Source organism: Salvelinus alpinus, chromosome 2, assembly GCF_045679555.1.
Source record: "Salvelinus alpinus chromosome 2, SLU_Salpinus.1, whole genome shotgun sequence".
Lineage (NCBI taxonomy): Eukaryota > Metazoa > Chordata > Actinopteri > Salmoniformes > Salmonidae > Salvelinus > Salvelinus alpinus.
Genome location: NC_092087.1, coordinates 67,823,238 through 67,844,098, shown reverse-complemented (window position 1 = coordinate 67,844,098; position 20,861 = coordinate 67,823,238). Strand labels below are relative to the sequence as shown.

The 20,861-nt window shown below is 44.3% G+C and overlaps 2 protein-coding genes and 4 non-coding genes across 6 annotated transcripts; 4 read left to right on the top strand and 2 right to left on the bottom strand.

Annotated features, from left to right (window-relative positions):
• Positions 1-3,111: 3,111 nt before the first annotated feature.
• On the bottom strand, positions 3,112-11,271 carry LOC139567515 (UPF0450 protein C17orf58 homolog). The gene is made up of 5 exons (XM_071388840.1): positions 11,189-11,271; positions 7,549-8,181; positions 7,025-7,111; positions 6,290-6,481; positions 3,112-4,800 (listed from the first exon to the last, which is right to left on the bottom strand). Exons 1-5 carry the CDS (start codon positions 11,250-11,252, stop codon positions 4,613-4,615), a joined length of 1,164 nt encoding a protein of 387 aa, XP_071244941.1. The 5' UTR covers positions 11,253-11,271; the 3' UTR covers positions 3,112-4,612.
• A 2,672-nt stretch (positions 11,272-13,943) lies between these two features.
• On the bottom strand, positions 13,944-14,016 carry trnar-ccg (transfer RNA arginine (anticodon CCG)). The gene has a single exon. It is a non-coding gene; the product is annotated as a tRNA-Arg (tRNA).
• Positions 14,017-14,527: 511 nt separating this feature from the next.
• On the top strand, positions 14,528-19,282 carry LOC139567513 (importin subunit alpha-1-like). The gene is made up of 10 exons (XM_071388836.1): positions 14,528-14,940; positions 15,056-15,196; positions 15,472-15,560; positions 15,672-15,940; positions 16,337-16,431; positions 16,682-16,945; positions 17,227-17,460; positions 18,064-18,246; positions 18,624-18,773; positions 19,068-19,282. Exons 1-10 carry the CDS (start codon positions 14,875-14,877, stop codon positions 19,155-19,157), a joined length of 1,581 nt encoding a protein of 526 aa, XP_071244937.1. The 5' UTR covers positions 14,528-14,874; the 3' UTR covers positions 19,158-19,282.
• On the top strand, positions 15,961-16,088 carry LOC139568975 (small nucleolar RNA SNORA71). Its single transcript, XR_011673813.1, has one exon. It is a non-coding gene; the product is annotated as a small nucleolar RNA SNORA71 (small nucleolar RNA).
• On the top strand, positions 17,007-17,141 carry LOC139569032 (small nucleolar RNA SNORA84). Its single transcript, XR_011673868.1, has one exon. It is a non-coding gene; the product is annotated as a small nucleolar RNA SNORA84 (small nucleolar RNA).
• Positions 18,369-18,503, top strand: LOC139569029 (small nucleolar RNA SNORA84). Its single transcript, XR_011673865.1, has one exon. It is a non-coding gene; the product is annotated as a small nucleolar RNA SNORA84 (small nucleolar RNA).
• Positions 19,283-20,861: the final 1,579 nt, after the last annotated feature.

Genomic DNA, 20,861 nt, shown 5'->3' with positions numbered 1-20,861 from the left:
TTTCCACAGTGGAGTTGAATTAAGTTGCCTCAGACACTGATCTAGAGTCAGCTTCCCTGTTTCAGGTAAATTGGTATTTAGTAGGATCCCCATTAGCTGCTGAGAAAGCAGAAACTACTCTTCCTGGGGTCCACAAAAGGTAAGACATTTGTGGAGGATTAGCTGATCCTAGATCTGTGCCTAGAGGCAACTTCTACCCAGACCAAAGCAGGGGATGATGCCTGAGGGCAGCACTTATACTTTGGGTACCCCCCCACACACACACATTGTATTTCCCCTGTATAAATGAGCGTTGAACACAAGTCACCGCTGTCATTAAAGGAAAACAACCCAAAAAATGTTGGGGGGTATTTGTTTCATTAGTTCATTGTTGATATAGTCCCGTATCATGCATTTTGCGTCATATGATTCTGCGTTTTTCATCATATGATGCAAAATGCATCATACGGGCCAGATTTCTGTATTTTCAGTTACATATCTTGAAAACTTTGTTGCTGACATGCAAAACCTTTTGGGACTATTATCAACAATGGACTAATTAAACAAATACCAAAAGAGCTTTCCTTTAACCTTCCCTTCTCACCGAAGACACACACACCCCTCCCTCCCTCTCTCCCTTCTTCACGCTCCCCCTTCACTCCAAACCCCTAACTGAATCCAGAGCTTTGCATGGACACCAAATGGACTACAGATGACCACAAGTCCCATCAATTCCTCACTGTGGCTTGGGGGCTGGAACTCTCTCGCTCTCTCTGTCACGCAGGAAGGAACTAGGACAAATTCCCACCTCTTCCCCCATCCCAATCCCTTATCCCTATTCCTCTCCAAAAGGAATGTTGTCCCACTGTGATGGTAGCCGAGATGCGAGCGAGCTCCCGTTTCCTGCCCGACTGCATCTGTTCCCTCCAGCTCTGTTCCCAGATGGACTTCAAAGCATGGGAACGGCTTGGTTCGAAAATCATTCCCGAGGCCAGACAGAGCCCCTATTACACCCTAATTATGACCCTGTTTTTGGGCACTTAATCGCTAGGGGTTATCATCAGGATTGAAACAGTATTTTTAAATATACACTCCAGTTCAAATCTGTGTGCACCATACATAGAGATCCTATAATTCACTAGAGAGGCTGATGTCATAGACCCTCATAATTCCAGAATGTGTTCATTATGGCAGCCATCTTGGTCAGGAATGAATCCAAAAGTGATTATATATGTAATTCTGTGGTGCCATTCAAGAATGTGTGTTTGCAAGGCTTCGGCTGAGTGTTAGCCCCCACCGATAACACATGAATAAGACCCACAGACCACACCGACACCCAATGAGTAAAAAACAAATACATCTTTATTAGTTCCATGTAGTATGAGATGAGATATGCGCAGTGCAAACCTTTGGCTTTTCTCTCATTTTAAGTATGATCATAGTCAAAGATGACAGGCCAGACCAAGGGTCTGTGGCCTGGATCTTATCATCCATTCAAAGTTTTCCCTCAGGAATGGAGAGAGCCCAGGATCTTTCTTTCTCTCCCAGGGTCTCTCTCTTGATGTATGTACATACAGTGCCTTCAGAAAATATTCACATCCCTTGACTTTTTCCACATTTTGTTGTGTTACAGCCTGAATTTAAAATTGATTAAATTGAGATTTTGTGTCACTGATCTACACATAATGTAAAAGTGGAATTTTGTTTGTAGAACTTTTTTTTTATTAATAAAAAATGAAAAGCTGAAATGTCTTGAGTCAATAAGTATTCAACCCCTTTGTTATGGCAAGCATAAATAAGTTCAGGAGTAAAAATGTGTTTTACAAATCACATAAGTTGCATGGACTCATTCAGTGTTCAATAATAGTGGTTAACATTCTTTTTGAATGACTACCCAATCTCTGTACCCCACACATAAAATTATCTGTAAGGTACCTCAATTGAGTAGTGAATTTCAAGCACAGATTCAACCACAAAGACCAGGGAGGTTTTCCAATGTCTCTCAAAGAAGGCCACCGTTTGGTAGATGTGTAAAAAATTATACAAAATAAAGCAGATGCTGAATATCCCTTTGAGCATGGTGAAGTTATTCATTAGGTTTTGGATGATGCATCAATACACCCAGTCACTACAAAGATGCAGCCTGTCCTTCCTAACTCAGTTGCAAGAGAGGAAGAAAACTGCTCAGGGATTTCACCATGAGGCCATTGATGATTTTAAAATAGTTACAGAGTTTAATGGTTGTGACAGGAGAAAACTGAGGATGGATCAACAACTTTTTGTACTGAATACAAATCGTTATGTTTGGGGCAAATCCAACAACACATCACTGAGTACCACTCTTCGTATTTTCAAGCATGGTGGTGGCTGCATCATCTTATGGGTATGTTTGTCATCAGCAAGGACTCAGGAGTTTTTTAGGATAAAAATAAACGGAGTACAGCTAAGCACAGGCAAAATCCTAGAGGAAAACCTGGTTCAGTCTGCTTTCCAACAGACACTGGGAGACACATTCACCTTTCAGCAGGACAATAACCTAAAACACAAGGCCAAATATAGACTGGAGTTGCTTACCAACAAGACATTGAATATTCCTGAGTGGCCTAGTTACAGTTTTGACTTAAATCGGCTTTAAAATCTATGGCAAGACTTGAAAATGGCTTTCTAACAACAATCAACAACCAACTTGACAGAGCTTGAAGAATGTTACCAAGAATAATGGGCAAATATTGTACAATCCAGGTGTGCAAAGCTCTTAGAGACTCACCTACAGACTCACAGCTGTAACCTCTTCCAAATGTGTTTGTAACATGTTTTGTCTATGATGCGGTGAATACTTACCTAATCAAGATATATTAGTATTTTATTTTTCCGAACTTTGTAATAAATATTCAATTTTTTCTTCCACATTACAAAGTATTTTGTGTTGATCGTTGACCAAAAATTACAATTAAATCCATTTTAATCCCACTTTGTAACACAACAATGTGAGGAAAAAGTCAAGGGGTGTGAATACTTTCTGAAGGCACTATAACCTTTCTCTTCTTTCTTTTTTGCCTTCCCTCCTCCTCCTTCTCTCCTTCCCTCCTCCTCCCTCCCTCCTTCCCTCCTCCTCTCCTTCCCTCCTCCTCCTTCTCTCCTTCCCTCCTCCTCCTTCCCTCCTTCCCTCCTCCTCCCTCTCTCCTTGCTTTGCCACTCTCAAATGTCTCCTTTGAACTTTGTTCCGCATCGGATGTGGAACAAAGTGTTTGTGTGTGTGTGCATGAGCAAATAAGGGTCAGAGGTGGCATTAGCTTTCACCTCACCATCTCCAAAGAGAGCCGGCAAGGAGAGCCGCACTTTTCTGAATCCGTGTGTCCAGGTACCCCGGGGATCAGATTTCCACGATTAGATTTACAAAAACACTCACTAATACCACCAGGTTCCCTTATGAAGTCTGTTTTCTCCGTCGGATATTTCAACGTGTACACATCTTTAACATTAGAAAAATAGGTTTCTTTTTGTCTCTTTTCTCAACTTTTCCCTCCTCTGGGGTTTGTTGTTGTTGATGCTCCTTTTCTAGTCTTACATCCCACCCCCCTCTTCTCTTTCACATACAGTAAAAGTGCATTTCCTGCAATCAAATGACAGGAACAAAACAGTGTGAAGATGCGACAGCTTTTCTTACAGGCATAAATAGGAGTTTGCTGATATTGTATACTCAGTCAATAGGAAGTCCTTTAAAGTTTCCTACCAAGTTCCAAAGGCGAAATGTAATTGGACTCTTGCCATTGGAGAAGCACCAGTGTGCAACTAGATCTGAACAGATTGTCTTTCCCATGGATGATTGGGATAACCTGGAACAAGCCAATTGGAGATGCGTGTGTGTGTGTGTGTGTGTTCGCATGAATAGTGGGGCTGGAGTTGGCAGTCTTCCTCCCTCAGGGCAAATATGGGCTTCTTTCACATGCTCGGACAACATCTTCAAATGTGGACACGGGACAACCAAAACATTCTGATGAAAAGTTGTGTTACATCGAATTTGCCAATGAAAATGTCCTCTACCTAAATGATTCCATTGAACCAGAACTCTGGGTTTGCTGGCAGAATATTTAAATCGTAAAAGAAACCAATAAGAGGGAGGCACTGATCTGACCGATTCATGTACCAGACATGAATAAATGATCATTTGAAGTACTACGACATCTTAATAAATGAGTATAGAAGACTTATGAACATAGAGGTATACTAGAGAGCTCATCTTTTACCTTTGTTAAGTGTGCCCTCTATCCAACTAAATGCTCATGCACAATAATAGAGAGCAACAGTATGAGGAAATCTGATGGGGCAACACTTCAAGCAGAGGTTTAAAGACGAGAACCTTTGATATAGACTCCACTTGTGTCTTCTATCGAAGAGGACGCAAAGCTACAAGGTAAAGACTGTACAGACAGACAAGCAAAAACATTACCACTCAACCTGGATTATGATACAAACAAGTGCAGGAGGTCCATGCCGGGAAAAACAACAACACCTTGGGCTCGTCCATCTACGTCTCTGCTGAAATGCTGTAGGGTTATAGGTCACAGTCACTTCATGTTGACGGCTGCAATGTCTTTTCCACCGCTGCAGGGGGCGATAGTGTGTTTTGGTTTCACCTACACTTGGAGCGGGTAGCCTCCAGGGCTTTCTGGTGTCTCCTCTTGTTGAAGCGCTTGACGTAGTTGTTGCTGCGCAGGAGGCCGTCCCCTGGCTTCAGTTTGCCCCCCAGCAGGGCCAGAAGGTCATTGGGGAGGTGGCGCCTCCGGTGGTAGATCTGGCCCATTACAATGTACCGGCTACCTATAGAATAGCATTGAGGTAAGAGAGGGTGTCAGTGAATTTATTAGCAGTATTTGGTCTCTCTGCTCAACTGGTAGACATGAGTTCAGTACCATTGACTATACTAGCATACCACATAGCATGGAGAAATGTATTGGGAATCCATTAGAAGTAATATGCTAGTGTTGATATCGGAATGTAGCCATGGTGGCACCTTATATCCCTCAAATTCAAAACTGGACCGCAAAGCCAGTTCCACTGCTTTTTTTCCATTGTTCTCCTCTAATCAGGGACTGATTTAGACCTGGGACACCAGGTGTGTGCAATTAATGATCACATAGAACAGAAAACCAGCAGTACTTCAGACCTCCAGGATAGGATTTGAATACTCCTGCCCTATATGGTCTACTACTGCACCACATAGGGCAGGAGAGCTACCATCCTGTAGGTTTTCACTCCAACCCTGCTCCTGGAGAGCTACCATCCTGTAGGTTTTCACTCCAACCCTGCTCCTGGAGAGCTACCATCCTGTAGGTTTTCACTCCAACCCTGCTCCTGGAGAGCTACCATCCTGTAGGTTTTCACTCCAACCCTGCTCCTGGAGAGCTACCATCCTGTAGGTTTTCACTCCAACCCTGCTCCTGGAGAGCTACCATCCTGTAGGTTTTCACTCCAACCCTGCTCCTGGAGAGCTACCATCCTGTTGGTTTTCACTCCAACCCTGCTCCTGGAGAGCTACCATCCTGTAAGTTTTCACTCCAACCCTGCTCCTGGAGAGCTACCATAATGTAGGTTTTCACTCCAACCCTGCTCCTGGAGAGCTACCATCCTGTAGGTTTTCACTCCAACCCTGCTCCTGGAGAGCTACCATCCTGTTGGTTTTCACTCCAACCCTGCTCCTGGAGAGCTACCATCCTGTAGGTTTTCACTCCAACCCTGCTCCTGGAGAGCTACCATCCTGTAGGTTTTCACTCCAACCCTGCTCCTGGAGAGCTACCATCCTGTAGGTTTTCACTCCAACCCTGCTCCTGGAGAGCTACCATCCTGTAGGTTTTCACTCCAACCCTGCTCCTGGAGAGCTACCATCCTGTTGGTTTTCACTCCAACCCTGCTCCTGGAGAGCTACCATCCTGTAGGTTTTCACTCCAACCCCAATCTAGCGCACCTGATTCTAATAATTAGCTGGTTGATGAACTGAATCAGGTTAGTTATGTCACCTTTATTTAACTAGGCAAGTCAGTTAAGGACAAATTCTTATTTACAATGACGGCCTACCAATGACAGCCTACTGTCGTTCTGCCCCTGTTCAGGGGACGAACGACAGATTTTTACCTTGGAGATTCTGCAACCTTTTGGTTACATCCCCTACGCTCTAACCACTATCCTACCTGCCGCCCCAGTTACCACTGGGTTGGAGGGAAGCTCTCCAGGGACAGGGTTGGAGAGCCTTGATTTAGGGGATAGGGTGCTATTTGGGATGCGTTCATTGGTTCCTTAAATTGACACTTACCTAGTTTGATGTCAGGACAAGGCTTGCTACATTTGTAGGTGTCCAGGACTAGGAGACGCACTTTGAGAAAGAAGCTGTCTGGAGTGACGTAGAGACGGCTCATCTTGTAGAAGCCATCGCTGCTCACCATCAGTGTGATGAGTCTAATCCCCTTACGCACCATGTCTATGTCATGAACGATCCCATTGACGGCTGAAATGTCAAAGGTAAATGGTCAAATTAAAGTAAAGGTCATTGTTTGTAACTCTAAAGTGGATAGTAGCACAGAGCACTCATAGGTACAGATCTAGGATCAGCAAAATTGACCCAAGATCAGCGTTTTGGGGCAACTTCACCATGGTGAGAAGACTCTACATGACCAAAGGGAGTGTCTGTCAATCCAGTCTAAACTCCAGCATGATTGGCAGGTTGCAAATAGACTACACCAGACATTGTGTCATGCCCTATTTTGTCCCCTTTCCCCATCCCTTCACTTCACTTACAGTCTTTATGGAGAGATCACTGGAAGATGGTTGCCAGGCCATCCATCTCACTCTCATACAATAGTCTAACCTCGTTCACACACACACACACACACACACACACACACACACACACACACACACACACACACACACACACACACACACACACACACACACACACACACACACACACACACACACACACACACACACACACACACACACACACACACACACACACACACACACACACACACACACACACACTCACCAAATTCACTGTAGCAGTAGTGCTCTCTCTCCTCCTTCTCCTTCCTGCACTCACTCATGCAGACGGCCTCGTGAGTGAAGTCAGACTCTGCGAGACAAGGAGACAAAGAGAAAGGAAGAGAGAGACGGAGATGACAAGAAGGAGAGAGAGTGACCGACCGTGCCTTGCCTGCTTGTGTGAAGCCAGACTTCATTCCAGTGTCATTCGAAGGACCAGGGTTGTCATTACAGAACCCAGGCATCGCATTCCGCAGGAGGGGGCTCCACGTTCCCCATCCTCCCCGCTCCGGTCTCACCCCTTAATTACTGCATCATAACTGATCTCACTTAGGCATATTTAACATTGCTATCATGACCTCTCACCCCCCCAAGACGTCACACAAAGGGACATATTCAATCCAGATGTAGGCAGCAATTTGTGGCTGGAGGGGTAATCAGTTAACTATCCCGAAATCGCAGCAGTCTCACTGTCACGACTCCCTTTGTACCATACATAGTGTGGGGGTGTAGTGTCACTTTCCGTACCTCGTTTCAGGATGTCGAAGTGGTAGAGCAGGCTGGAGGAGCGACGGTTGAGGAGCACAGATGAGCGGCTGTTATTCCGGTTGGCGCCGCCGGACTGGTACAGACTGGACTTCCCTCCAGGGCGGTTCTCCTCCGGGTCCATCTTTCTGGTTGGGGGGTCCCTGCGAGGGGGGGTGGCTGGGTGAATGTGGGGGTGGCCCCTGGATCTGGAGTTGGGGTGACTGTCCGGGTCAATCTGCGGGGGGTTGTTGAAGTTAGTGTGGGGGTCTCGGTAAGGGTCCACGTTTACTTTTTGTGTGCGGTTGGTAGCAGCGGTCAGTGGCGTTTTGGGAAGTGCTAGACTCGCCTCGCCGCGGTTCTTCTCGCTGTTGTGCTCGATCAGGCGGTCATTTTTAGGGCCCTTCTTGCTCTTGTTGTGGGGGCCGGGGCGAGGGTCACTGTGCTTGGGCCAGACCCCAGAGGGAAGGGGGTGGAGGGCGTACTTGGGGTCCCCGGCTTTGCTGCTCTTTTCCAGGGGCTCGTTGATGGTGAGAGAGGGGTCTTTGGCCCCTAGCCTTGTGCTCTGGTTCTGGCCAGGGTCGGGTAAAACACTCTGGCCCTTCTCAGGGGGGGTGCTGATCACGGAGAACAGCTCTGGATAAAGCAGGCAAGGACAGTTACACTCAGCAGTATATTATAACATTATAATATCAATGGCCCCTATATCATACCTCCATCAAAAGGTTCTGAGTACAGTTGACTGCTTCTTAATATAAGCAATAGCTTGAGACTATCAATATTTTTTTTTTACTGTCAGAGCTGGGTAAAAAAAAGCATTTCAGTTCTCTGCCCTTTCCACTTAGAAGAAACTACCAAAGGGCATGAAATTACAGGAGCTTGTCTCCTTGAATGTGTTTAAAGCTAGGGTAAAAACTATGGTGGACAATGAAGTGGGGGGCTGTCAATGTTCTGACCCCAGGATGCACCACACCTCCCCAAAGTATCTTGCCTGCTCAATCTTTAAATTGATGTTTTTAAACTGTAATGCTCTGTGTTTTATTATGTTGTAAATGTGTGGTGATATTTGGCCAGGTCTCTTGTAGAATAGATATTTCATCTCAATAAGACTAACCTGGTAACATAAAATAAATATAAAGAGTATGGGCACTGAACTAAAGCATGCAAAATGCACTGCACATTCTATTCAATTGTGTTTTTTTTTATGTATTCACCATATAATCTAATCTACTGATATTACATAGTCATTTATAAAGACATTTTCATCCAGATCTTATAAGTACGCCTATATAGTCTTACTGTCAGCACACAAGCCAAACACCCAAAGGTAAAGTAAAACATTCACAGGATAATCATTGTAGCCTCAATGATCAAAACCGACATTATGGGGTGGCAGATAGACAGGAGGTAGCAGTTAAGCGCCTTGGTCCAGTAATTGAAAGATCATTGATTCGAATCCCCGAGCCTACTATGTGAAAAATGTGTTGATGTGCCCTTGAGCAAGGCACTTCACCCTAATTGCTCCTGTAAATCACTCTGGATAAGAGCGTCTGCTAAATTACGTAAATGTCTAGTGGCAGTATGCTTTGTAATTCAAACTATCTGTAACTGCCTGACACCAATAGTTGTCAGATTAGGAGAATGTCACTCTTTTTGTGAACTCCAGCTTTATGATATGCACATTTCAGATTATTATATTGTTGCAAAGTAGCCTTTACAAATATTGAATTAGATATGTCGGAGATTTAATTATAGGCTTATATTTGTGAAAGAGATAGTTTTTTAATATCAATCATAAAATGTACTTTAATTCCAAACATAAATATACATGAAGTTCTGCCATCCAGGAACTCATATCAAGCGGTGTCAAAGGAAGGCCCGAAAAATTGCCAAAGACTCCAGCCACTGTCTGTTAGACTGTTAGACTGTCTGTTAGACTGTTAGACTGTCTGTTAGACTGTTAGACTGTCTGTTAGACTGTTAGACTGTCTGTTAGACTGTTAGACTGTCTGTTAGACTGTTAGACTGTCTGTTAGACTGTTAGACTGTCTGTTAGACTGTTAGACTGTCTGTTAGACTGTTAGACTGTCTGTTAGACTGTTAGACTGTCTGTTAGACTGTTAGACTGTCTGTTAGACTGTTAGACTGTCTGTTAGACTGTTAGACTGTCTGTTAGACTGTTAGACTGTCTGTTAGACTGTTAGACTGTCTGTTAGACTGTTAGACTGTCTGTTAGACTGTTAGACTGTCTGTTAGACTGTTAGACTGTCTGTTAGACTGTTAGACTGTCTGTTAGACTGTTAGACTGTCTGTTAGACTGTTAGACTGTCTGTTAGACTGTTAGACTGTCTGTTAGACTGTTAGACTGTTAGACTGTTAGACTGTTAGACTGTTAGACTGTCTGTTAGACTGTTAGACTGTCTGTTAGACTGTTAGACTGTTAGACTGTTAGACTGTCTGTTAGACTGTTAGACTGTCTGTTAGACTGTTAGACTGTCTGTTAGACTGTTAGACTGTCTGTTAGACTGTTAGACTGTCTGTTAGACTGTTAGACTGTCTGTTAGACTGTTAGACTGTCTGTTAGACTGTTAGACTGTCTGTTAGACTGTTAGACTGTCTGTTAGACTGTTAGACTGTCTGTTAGACTGTTAGACTGTCTGTTAGACTGTTAGACTGTCTGTTAGACTGTTAGACTGTCTGTTAGACTGTTAGACTGTCTGTTAGACTCCATAGACTGTTCATTATGCTACCGTCCGGCAAACGGTACCGGAACATCAGCTCTCAGACCAACAGGCCCCGAGACAGCTTCTGCCCTACGCCATAAGACTGCTAAATAGCCAGACTGCTAAAAGGTAAATTAAGGGTACCCAAACTACCTGCATTGACTCTACCATGCACTGACTGACCCCACGCACACTCGCTAGATGTTATATACACACACCATTAACACACTCACTAACACACACACTACACTGTCACTCCCACACAAAACCCTAACATACACACATGACACACATGACACACGCACGCATATCAACACAACACAAACACACACTCACAGACACTTTTACACTCATAATTTGCTGTTGCTATTCTTTTCCTTATTTTACTCTCATTATTACCTATCCGGATGCCTAGTCACTTTACCCTGACTTCATGTGCAGACTGTATCTACCTCAAATACCTCGTACCTCTCTCTGCACATTGATCTGGTAGGTTACTGGTACTCATTGTATATAGCTCCATTCTTGTGTATTTTATTTTATTCCTCGTGTTAGTTAATATTTGTAATTATTATTTTTAAACTGCATCATTTGGGAAAGGTTCGTAAGCAAGCATTTAGTCATGTCTATTACATCAGTTGTATTCGGCGCATGTGATAAATAAATAAAATGTCGATTTGATAAGCCAATATATCTATTTCTTTATTGCACCTCTGAGAAAATGCTTTATAAATCACCATGTCATCACATTTATAATAGATACAAAAAAAAGTTTCAAAGTATATTGGTTTTAAAACTTGCTATTTTCTAATGGATCTTCTGATCTACAATAATACTGTCACCATTCTTCTCCTTAAAATGCAACATGTAAATGTAATAAGACATAGTTGGAAAGCAGCAATAATTGTTACCCGACTTACCATTGTCCTCCGCTTCAGAAAAAGTCAACGCAAGTACCAGCAGGAGTAGAATAATCACTGTCATCCTGAAAAGTACTATTGAACCAACTTCGAAGTCTGCTGGAGTGGCTCTGAATTCCTGAGGTTTATATGCCTCGAGCCTGGAATGGAAGGCGTGTCACTCCGACGCAGAGGTAAACAGAGTGACATCAGAGACACTTCATTCATGAAGCCATAGAGGTCCTATTAAATTCCTAATTCTATGCATGAAACGCCCTTCGGTCTTTAGTAGGCTACTGTGTGTGGGACATTTAAATAAAACGTGGCCCAGATTTTAGCCTTTAATTTCACTAATTACTGATGATAGTGATTATTAGTGATTACGGATTGTGATAGGCTGTGGGCGTGGGACCAGTAATAAAAAAGTTCACAGTTAGCGATTGTTATGTAAATTACATCTGAAAAGTACCAGTGGCCTGGCTTTGGTCCTCAACACAGATTATCCATTATATTGACCAGATACTCTAGTACCCGCTCTAACAGTGAAAATAAATGTCTTCAAAAATGGGAGGCAGTCGGGAGGCGGCAAGATCAGGTGGGACAGATTCGCGTGTGAACGTTTCCACTAGTTACTTCAGCCCCAAAGTCAAAATATGTCTATAGTAAATATTCATGAAAACAAAAATTTGCTTTTTGGTCTTAATTTAAGATTAGGGTTAGGCATAAGATTAGCAGTGTGGTTATGGCTACGTTTAAAATAATATTTAAAAAAGAGACATTTAAAAAATTGGCGTGTTTATGACTTTCTGGCTGTAGTAACTAGTGACGACCAGGCACAACTCCGATATAAACAGTTTTTTTCTCAAAGTTGCCGGGATGTCACGTGTCCTACTTATATCAGTACACTCGTAACAACGTAATCATTACGAAACGTATATTCGATCAAATAATCTACACGTAGCAAATAAGACATTACATTTTTTTGTTAACCGAATTCGACACGCTCATTGACCTCCATACAAAAACTCCTCGCTTGGTGAGCGAAAAAACGAAAAAAACGCCACCTGCTGGAAAAGACAGATTTTGGGCCCAATTATCCCTCTCGCTTCGCCTCTTCCTCTCTGCCCGAAATGAGAGCAGGTCCGCTAGATCCATGGCCCAGTCAGACACGGGTGCCGGCCCGCATAGATGGAAACAGAAAAGTCTGTGCCCGTTGGGTGAAACACCGGGATAAATACTGTATGAAAATGTGTCAACTAATTGTTTCTTATTTATTCTGTTAAATGCTCTTCAACAAAGCTTTCTTAGTGTCCAACAAGCTTTCTCTACCCTTAACCTTGTTCTGAACACCTCCAAAACAAAGGTCATGTGGTTTGGTAAGAAGAATGCCCCTCTCCCCACAGGTGTTATTACTACCTCTGAGGGTTTAGAGCTTGATGTAGTCACCTCATACAAGTACTTGGGAGTATGGCTAGACGGTGCACTGTCCTTCTCTCAGCACATATCAAAGCTGCAGGCTAAAGTTACATCTAGACTTGGTTTCCTCTATCGTAATCGCACCTCTTTCAGCTGCCAGCTGCCAAACTAACCCTACCCAGATGACCACCCTACCTATGCTAGATTACTGATACACAAGTTATAGATCGGCAGGTAAGGGTGCTCTCGAGCGGCTAGATGTTCTTTACCATTCGGCCATCAGATTTGCCACCAATGCTCCTTATAGGACATATCACTGCACTCTATACTCCTATATAACCTGGTCATCCTGTATACCCGTCGCAAGACCCACTGGTAATTTATAAAACCCTCATAGGCCTCACTCCCCCCTATCTGAGATATCTACTGCAGCCCTCATCCTCCACATACAACACCCGTTCTGCCAGTCACATTCTGTTAAAGGTCCCCAAAGCACACACATCCCTGGGTCGCTCCTCATTTCAGTTCGCTGCAGCTGGCGACTGGAACGAGCTGTTAAAACACTCAAACTGGACAGCTTTATCGCAATCTCTTCATTCAAAGACTCAATCATGGACACTCTTACTGACAGTTGTGGCTGCTTTGTGTGATGTATTGTTGTCTCTACCTTCTTGCCCTTTGTGCTGTTGTCTGTGCCCAATAATGTTTTTACCATGTTTTGTGCTGCTGCAATGTTGTGTTGCTACCATGCTGTGTTGTCATGTGTTGCTGCCTTGCTATGTTGTTGTCTTAGGTCTCTCTTTATGTAGTGCTATGTTGTCTCTCTTGTTGTGATGTGTGTTTTGCCCTATATTTATATTGTATTTATTTTGTATTTTTAATCCCAGGCCCCATCCCCGCAGGAGGCCTTTTGCCTTTTGGTAGGCCGTCATTGTAAATAAGAATTTGTTCTGAACTGACTAGCCTAGTTAAATAAAGGTTAAATAAATAAATACCATTCTGTTTGCCACTGTGAATGTGTAGCCTATACCGGTAAAAGTCATACGCGTAGAACCACTGCCCCCTTTTGGACACAATGTTTCAAACTGTGAGGCGACGCTCGGATGCTCGTGGTATTGCAAATTTCAAACATTTGTATTAAAGTCGTGATTAAACCTTATTGCTATGTATGTGATTGATTTGTATGGTACATTTTCGTGGGTCAAAGCTCCATAGCTTAGTTTAGACGTTTGCAAATGCAATCACATTTATATGAGACAAATTGTTGTCGGAGTGCATCCCTCCGGTTTTATAATCCATGTAGCTATTATGAATCATTTATTATTTTCTATGAAATTTCACGTAAAACGGAAACTAAATACGACCCAGATGGGACTCGAACCCACAATCCCCAGCTCCGGAGGCTGATGCCTTATCCATTAGGCCACTGGGTCATCACGTTCCGAGTGAGCACAGGCACGATTTATAAAATTGAAAACATGACGCTAAATGCGTGAAATGTTCCATAGAATTGTGTATATTTGATTTCATGATCAACATATTTGCTACCAGGTTTAACTAAACTACTGTGCTCTGCAAATTTTGTCACATTTTGTGAAAAACTGTAGTATCGTCTCGCGATAACAGTGCATCACCACCAGTGACTCTTTCCGACTTTTTCAAAAAGGGCCAATGAATGATCAACATATTTGCTACCAGGTTTAGCTAAACTACTGTGCTCTGCAAATTTTGTCACATTTTGTGAAAAACTGTAGTATCGTCTCGCGATAACAGCGCATCACCACCAGTGACTCTTTCCGACTTTTTCAAAAAGGGGCCAATGAAGAGGTGCTTTGACTCGAATGGGCCAATCACAGATCGAGAAAGCCGGAAATTTAAAGTCGGTCTCACGTTTGACGTCATTGCTAGTAAGAACAAGAACAAGGTGAGTGCGGTCCTTATGCTTTTGTTAGTTATGGTTTATTTTAATGGTTAAAATATTGTAGTTACTGGGTGCATTCGATATAAATGATATGCGTTGATATATTGTTGAATTATTACTGGTTTTCTGGTGTACTGGTTATGACAAAATTGTAAATTTAAGCGGATTCAACCGGCCACATGGTGGTCTACGTCAGATTATAGTTCGCTGGGCAGCAGGAAAGCGAAACTGTCTTGCTAGCTAGGAAAACGTTGGTTATTTTATTTAAAACATGCACATAGCTAACTTTTTTTTTTTAAATCCCCCCCCATCACCTTAGTGATCAACACTACAGTGAAGTCCTCGCCTTGTTCAATAAGCAACGAGCACAATGTCGACAACTGCGAACGACGCCGATCGTATCACCCAATTCAAAAACAAGGGAAAAGATACCAACGTAAGTTGATATCGCCTTTGATGACTAATCTTGATTGATTGGTCAACCATTAACACCTAGTTTACAGTATTGCGATTTGTTTAGCACCATGCTACTTGACATTGTTCATCTGCAGGAATTGAGGCGCAGAAGAGTCGAGGTCAACGTCGAACTTCGAAAGGCAAAGAAAGATGACCAGCTTCTCAAAAGAAGGAACGTCAGTATCTGCCCAGATGAGCCTACATCTCCACTCCAAGAGAAGGACCAAAATGCACAGGTAATATTTTGTATCCATACTGTAATTACCCTTATTTGAAACTAAAACGGGCAATGGCAAGTGTTGGTTATGACTTTGTACAGGCCATGAGCAAGCCAAAGATGTCCCTTTTCCCAATAGATTGATTTGGTTCCTTTCTGTCCTGTACTCTATCAGAGGCCTGTTAGCTAGTGCCTATATTCCGTCACTTTTTTTCCATTGACACGCATGCAGACGCTCCACAGATGGCATGCCAGGTCATGTAATTAATGTGTAATCCTGCCATGTTTCCATAGCCTGCACAGCACTGGACGGTTGAGGAGATTGTGGCTGGTGTAAATAGCCAAAGCCTAGATCATCAGGTGCAGGCTACCCAGGCAGCCAGGTAAGTCACTAAGCTTTCCACTGGAAACCGGTGTTGGGTAATCACTGTTTCTGTTCTGACTGTAGGCCTGCCCCTAACCATGACTTTTGACCTGGCCTTCTTCCACCACAGGAAGCTGCTGTCCAGAGAGAGGCACCCTCCCATTGATCGCATCATCGACGCTGGGCTCATCTCAAACTTTGTCCACTTCCTGAGCCTGGCTGAGTGTCCTCCCATACAATTCGAGGCGGCCTGGGCCCTGACCAACATCGCCTCTGGCAACTCGGACCAAACCACCGCAGTGGTGGACGGAGGAGCCATCCCAGCCTTCGTCAGCCTGGTGATGTCCCCGCACCCCCACATCAGCGAGCAGGCCGTCTGGGCCCTGGGCAACATCGCTGGTATGAGAAAGCACACTTTCACCTGTATCGAAAGTGACTATGGCATGACTGTTGCCATTGTCATTGATAGTACAGGAACAGTGATCTGAAAGCTTTTCCCGTGTTTGTTGGAATACCTGTTCCTGTCAAACCCTGTGTCTTTCAAACATCTTTACGCCGGCGCAACTTTAGTGTGAAACTTCATGTTTGTTACACCAGAAATGCAGATAAAGATTGATATTGCTACCAGGCAAGTAACAATATCAATTTATCAGTATTTCTCTTTTGAAAATACTACTACTTGAACATATGTTAGTTCAATATACCTTTTGCAATAAGCCTTCTTACTCTGTGGTTGTATGCCAGGTCAACGGTCTTCTGTGACCACATTTTTGACATGGCTTGATTCCTCCTTAGGTGATGGCTCCACCTACAGGGACTTGGTCATCAAACACGGCGCCATTGAGCCCCTCCTGACTCTGCTGGCCGCCCCTGACCTGTCTGTGTTTTCTGTAAGTTTACATATAATGGTTAAAAGCTCTGGGTTGTTGTGGAATTTGTTAGCAAGTGCTGTGGGAAATTCCACTCATCAGCTAATTTTCCTGGTGGTTCTTGTAAAATATGTGTGGTTGATTTGTATGACGTTGACTGCTTTCTCATCTTCATCTTTGCTCATTACCTCAATTTGATGCATCCATAAATCTAAATATAGCTGGTAACGGTGTGGCATATTGATCTCTAACATCTCCCTGCTCCTTCCAGTCTGGTTACCTGAGGAACGTGACATGGACCCTGTCTAACCTCTGTCGGAACAAGAACCCTGCCCCGCCATTGGCGGCCGTGCAGCTATTGCTGCCCACGCTGGTGCGCCTGCTCCACCACGACGACAAGGAGGTGCTGGCCGACACCTGCTGGGCCGTGTCCTACCTGACGGACGGCCCTAACGAGCGCATCGAAGTGGTGGTGCAGGCCGGCCTGGTGCCCCGCCTCGTCCAGCTGCTTGGCTCCGGGGAGCTGACCATCGTGGTACGTCCCTTTGCCACGGTTACTAGGCTTTACATTTTTGGTTGCACCTGTACAGTGGTCGACCTTGTGGTTCCTAGAGACGGCTGGACCGTGCTGATCTGTGGGTTTTGATTGACGGGCAAATATTAACGTCTGCGATTTATGCGTGGGAGCTACCACTCCAAGTAACTTCCTTAGCCCAGTTGTTGAGACATTCCAAGTTAGTGAGGAAAGCCTGCAGTCAATTGTGTAGCTTGCATCCAAATCCTGACCCCCCCCCCCCCCCCTTGCCCTTTTCCCAGACTCCCTCTCTGCGGTCGCTGGGCAACATCGTGACTGGCACAGATGAGCAGACGCAGTGTGTGCTGAACTCAGGGGCTCTGACAATGTTCCCCGCGCTGCTCCGCCACCACAAGTCCAACATCCAAAAAGAGGCGGCCTGGACCCTGTCCAACGTCACGGCTGGCAAGGACACCCAGATCCAGGAGGTCCTCAACGCCGGCCTCGTTCCATTGCTGGTGGACATCCTCAAAAAGGTACAACATGGGTTCTTCATTAGGGGGCAAACCATTCAGGGGCTAGTATGCATCAAGGGCTGATCGACTAGATACATTTTTCCTTTTATGACCTGATCCTAGACGATTGCTACATGCAGCCCCAGATTTGACCTCCCCCGTTCGACTGTTTTCTTCCGTTTCATGCCTACTGATCTTATGCCTGGTTTCTGTTGTGCTGCTCCACAAACATCTGCACTCCATGTCTGAGGGTGCCGACAGCAGAAATGCAACCTGTGAATGAGTCTATGCATGAAGCGAGCCCTGCCCATAGAGATTGATAGAGGCCTCTAGTGGCCAAAATGTTGTGTTAGCATGGGCAGTGCCATTGAGGCCTTGCACCATATGAATGTACTCAACTGTTGGGACTTAATTGGCTGATCTCTCCTGGTTAACCTGTTGGAGTCATGTCCAACTGGGACATCAGGAGTGATCAGCCAATCATGAAGGAAATTGACTGCTCCAAAATTGACATTGCCTCAATGGTGTTGACAATGCTGTCATAGACACTAATGGCACAAATACAAAGATGATTCCCCTAGCTAGCTCTATGACCTTGCCTCATTTGTCTTTTTCTTCAACCAGGGAGACTACAAGACCCAGAAGGAGGCGGTGTGGGCCATCACCAACTACACCAGCGGGGGAACAGTGGATCAGGTGATCTATTTGGTACAGGCCAATGTGCTGGAGCCCCTGCTCAACCTGCTCTCGGCCAAGGACAGCAAGACCATCCTGGTCATTCTGGACGCCATAACCAACATCTTCCTGGTAAGTTCATTTCTGGTCTGTTAGAAGAACCAATGGGTAGAGCTCAAGATATCCCTCTTACAACCCAGAATTCTATCGGTAACACATTATGGTTAATGAGCACCCTGTAACACTGACCGTTTGCCTTGTGGTTCCTAGAGACAGCTGGACCGTGCTGGTCTGTGGGTTTTGATTGACTGGCAAATATTAATCTCTGCGATTTATGCATGGGAGCTACCACTCTAAGTAACTTCTATAGCCCGGTTGTTGAGACATTCATGTTTTGGCATTGATTTGCTATTTTCAAATTTGATTGTACATGTAATTTTTATTGAGTTTAAAATTATAAATGGATACAGTGGATTTGCGTGTGTAAAAACCCATACTTAACGTCTTAGGCAGGAGAGAAGATCGGCGAGGTGGAGAAGCTGTGCGAGATGATCGAGGAGTGTGGCGGCCTGGACAAGATCGAGGCGCTGCAGTCCCACGAGAATGAGATGGTCTACAAGGCCTCTCTCAACCTCATCGAGAAGTACTTCTCTGGCGAGGTGAGACCTTCACCAAGCAATGACTAAGTCCAAATACACTTTTGTCCTCTTTAGCTTGTCTCGCCTCTTTCAGGTCCATTCATGGGTGAAGCGGCTGATTGTTATCAAAAGGAAACATTGACCATGAGCTGGGTTTTATTCCCCAAGTTTCTTTTCACATCTGACTTGGTGCACCTTACTGTGACTCTAAAGGGCTTCGGGTGTTATTGGTAGAGAACAGCTCTTTTGAGTGAAACTGGTGGATGAAGTTGCAATTTTAAACTATTCTGGTGACACCATCTGTCTTGCTTTCAGGATGAGGAGGACGAGTCTGTTGCTCCAGAAATCACGACTGACGGCTACGCCTTCCAAATTCCTGAGAACCAAAGCACTTTCAACTTTTAAATGTTCTTGTTTCCTGTATGTCTTTTTGTATGTGTACTGTAGTCCCTCACAACTTCACAAGTGTACATAAGTACAGACACTTCCTTGTTCTACTACAACCTGTAAATAAACTTTATTACAAAATATGTCAAATTGGGTGGTTTTTGGTAAGTATAAAGCTTGCTTCCAGTACAAAAAAAAGGAATGAAATAATTTTAAAATGGGGGTGCCGGTGGTCTACACCACACTGAATTTACTACATAACATGTACATATTGTACACTTCAGTGCCCAGCATTTTAAACATGGATAAAATCATTTCAATTGGGTATTCCCAGGCTGTTCCATCAGAGCTAAATGGTGTAACTAGCACAAGCAGCTGTTGGGGAGGTGAGAACACCAGGCAGAGCCATGATTGGCTGATGCGGTGTGAGAAGAAAGTCGTGGTGTCATTGAGTACATGCTAATATTATTGACACCCTTGGGAGGACCCGCAGCCTGTGTTTCACATTGGTGAAGGGGTGTACATCCCCATTGGTGGAGGCTTCCTCTGCAGTTTATAAAAAGTGATATCCCATTTTACAATCAGAACAAGTATTTCATACTCACAATTAAAATACAATGACTGCTCTGCTTTTAAAATGACAGCCTCTGACTGCGGTGCGCTCCTCCTATCCTCCCATCTATTTAGTGTCTGATCCCAGATGACAATCAATCTTTGACCATGTCACTCTACCTATCACTCGTCAACCATTGCCACGCAACCAACTCGGCATGCAAAATGGGCCAAGAGTCTGTGTATTCCACTAATGTTTCTAGACAGGATATGAACAGGAATCTTTGATGGGGTCAACTGGGAGGTGGCCTTGCGCCCAAAGCCAAGACAACCCTCTGCCGGTCTTGGGGCTCCGCTGTTGGTCTGCCCTGGACCACAGGACTTTGAGCTGGTCTGTTGGAGACTGCAAGACATTCCGTCCCAGGGCTGATCTTCTGTTCCTGGCCCAGTATGTTCATGTCTGCTGCATGGATCTGTGACCGGTAGGAAAGGACAACCTCTATTTAGTGCAGAACACCAGCGCAAGTAAAGCCTCAGTCTCACTCTCACTCATGTTTGTTACTCTCAGCCTTCACACCGGCCAGGCCTCTAGACTCACTGCTGTTAGACTCTTTACTTACCTCTTCCATGTGCGTAGAAGGTTGTTGGGTCAGGTGGAGGACTACTGATATCTGGCCTTGTGGAGGTGATGATGGAGGATAGGTCTAATAAACCAAGCAACCAAAATATGACATATATCAATGATATAACACTGTTTCAAGAGTATCTTGAGGATTTACTTGTGTGAAGGTACAGTATGCACTTCAAGGCACAGTGCAGTAAACTTGTTTTATATAAACTCAGCAAAAAATGAAACGTCCTCACTGTCAACTGCGTTTATTTTCAGCAAACTTAACGTGTAAATATTTGTATTAACATAAGATTGAGACATAAACTGACATGTGACTAACAGAAATGGAATAATGTGTCCCTGAACTAGGGGGTCAACATCAGAAGTAACATTCAGTATCTGGTGTGGCCACCAGCTGCATTAAAGTACTGCAGTGCATCTCCTCCTCATGGACAGCACCAGATTTGCCAGTTCTTGCTGTGAGATGTTATCCCACTCTTCCACTAAGGCACCTGCAAGTTCCCAGACATTTCTGGTGGGAAAAGGCCCTAGCCCTCACC

Bases quoted from the DNA above. Each gene is read 5' to 3' on its own strand.
- LOC139567515 (XM_071388840.1), bottom strand. From the start codon at position 11,252: ATGACAGTGATTATTCTACTCCTGCTGGTACTTGCGTTGACTTTTTCT. The intron at 8,182-11,188 runs GTAAGTCGGGTA...TGCTTTATCCAG, and splicing joins TTCTGAAGCGGAGGACAATG to AGCTGTTCTCCGTGATCAGC. The intron at 6,482-7,024 runs GTGAGTGTGTGT...TTGACATTTCAG, and splicing joins CTACTGCTACAGTGAATTTG to CCGTCAATGGGATCGTTCAT.
- LOC139567513 (XM_071388836.1), top strand. From the start codon at position 14,875: ATGTCGACAACTGCGAACGACGCCGATCGTATCACCCAATTCAAAAAC. The intron at 14,941-15,055 runs GTAAGTTGATAT...GTTCATCTGCAG, and splicing joins ACAAGGGAAAAGATACCAAC to GAATTGAGGCGCAGAAGAGT. The intron at 16,946-17,226 runs GTACGTCCCTTT...CCCTTTTCCCAG, and splicing joins CCGGGGAGCTGACCATCGTG to ACTCCCTCTCTGCGGTCGCT.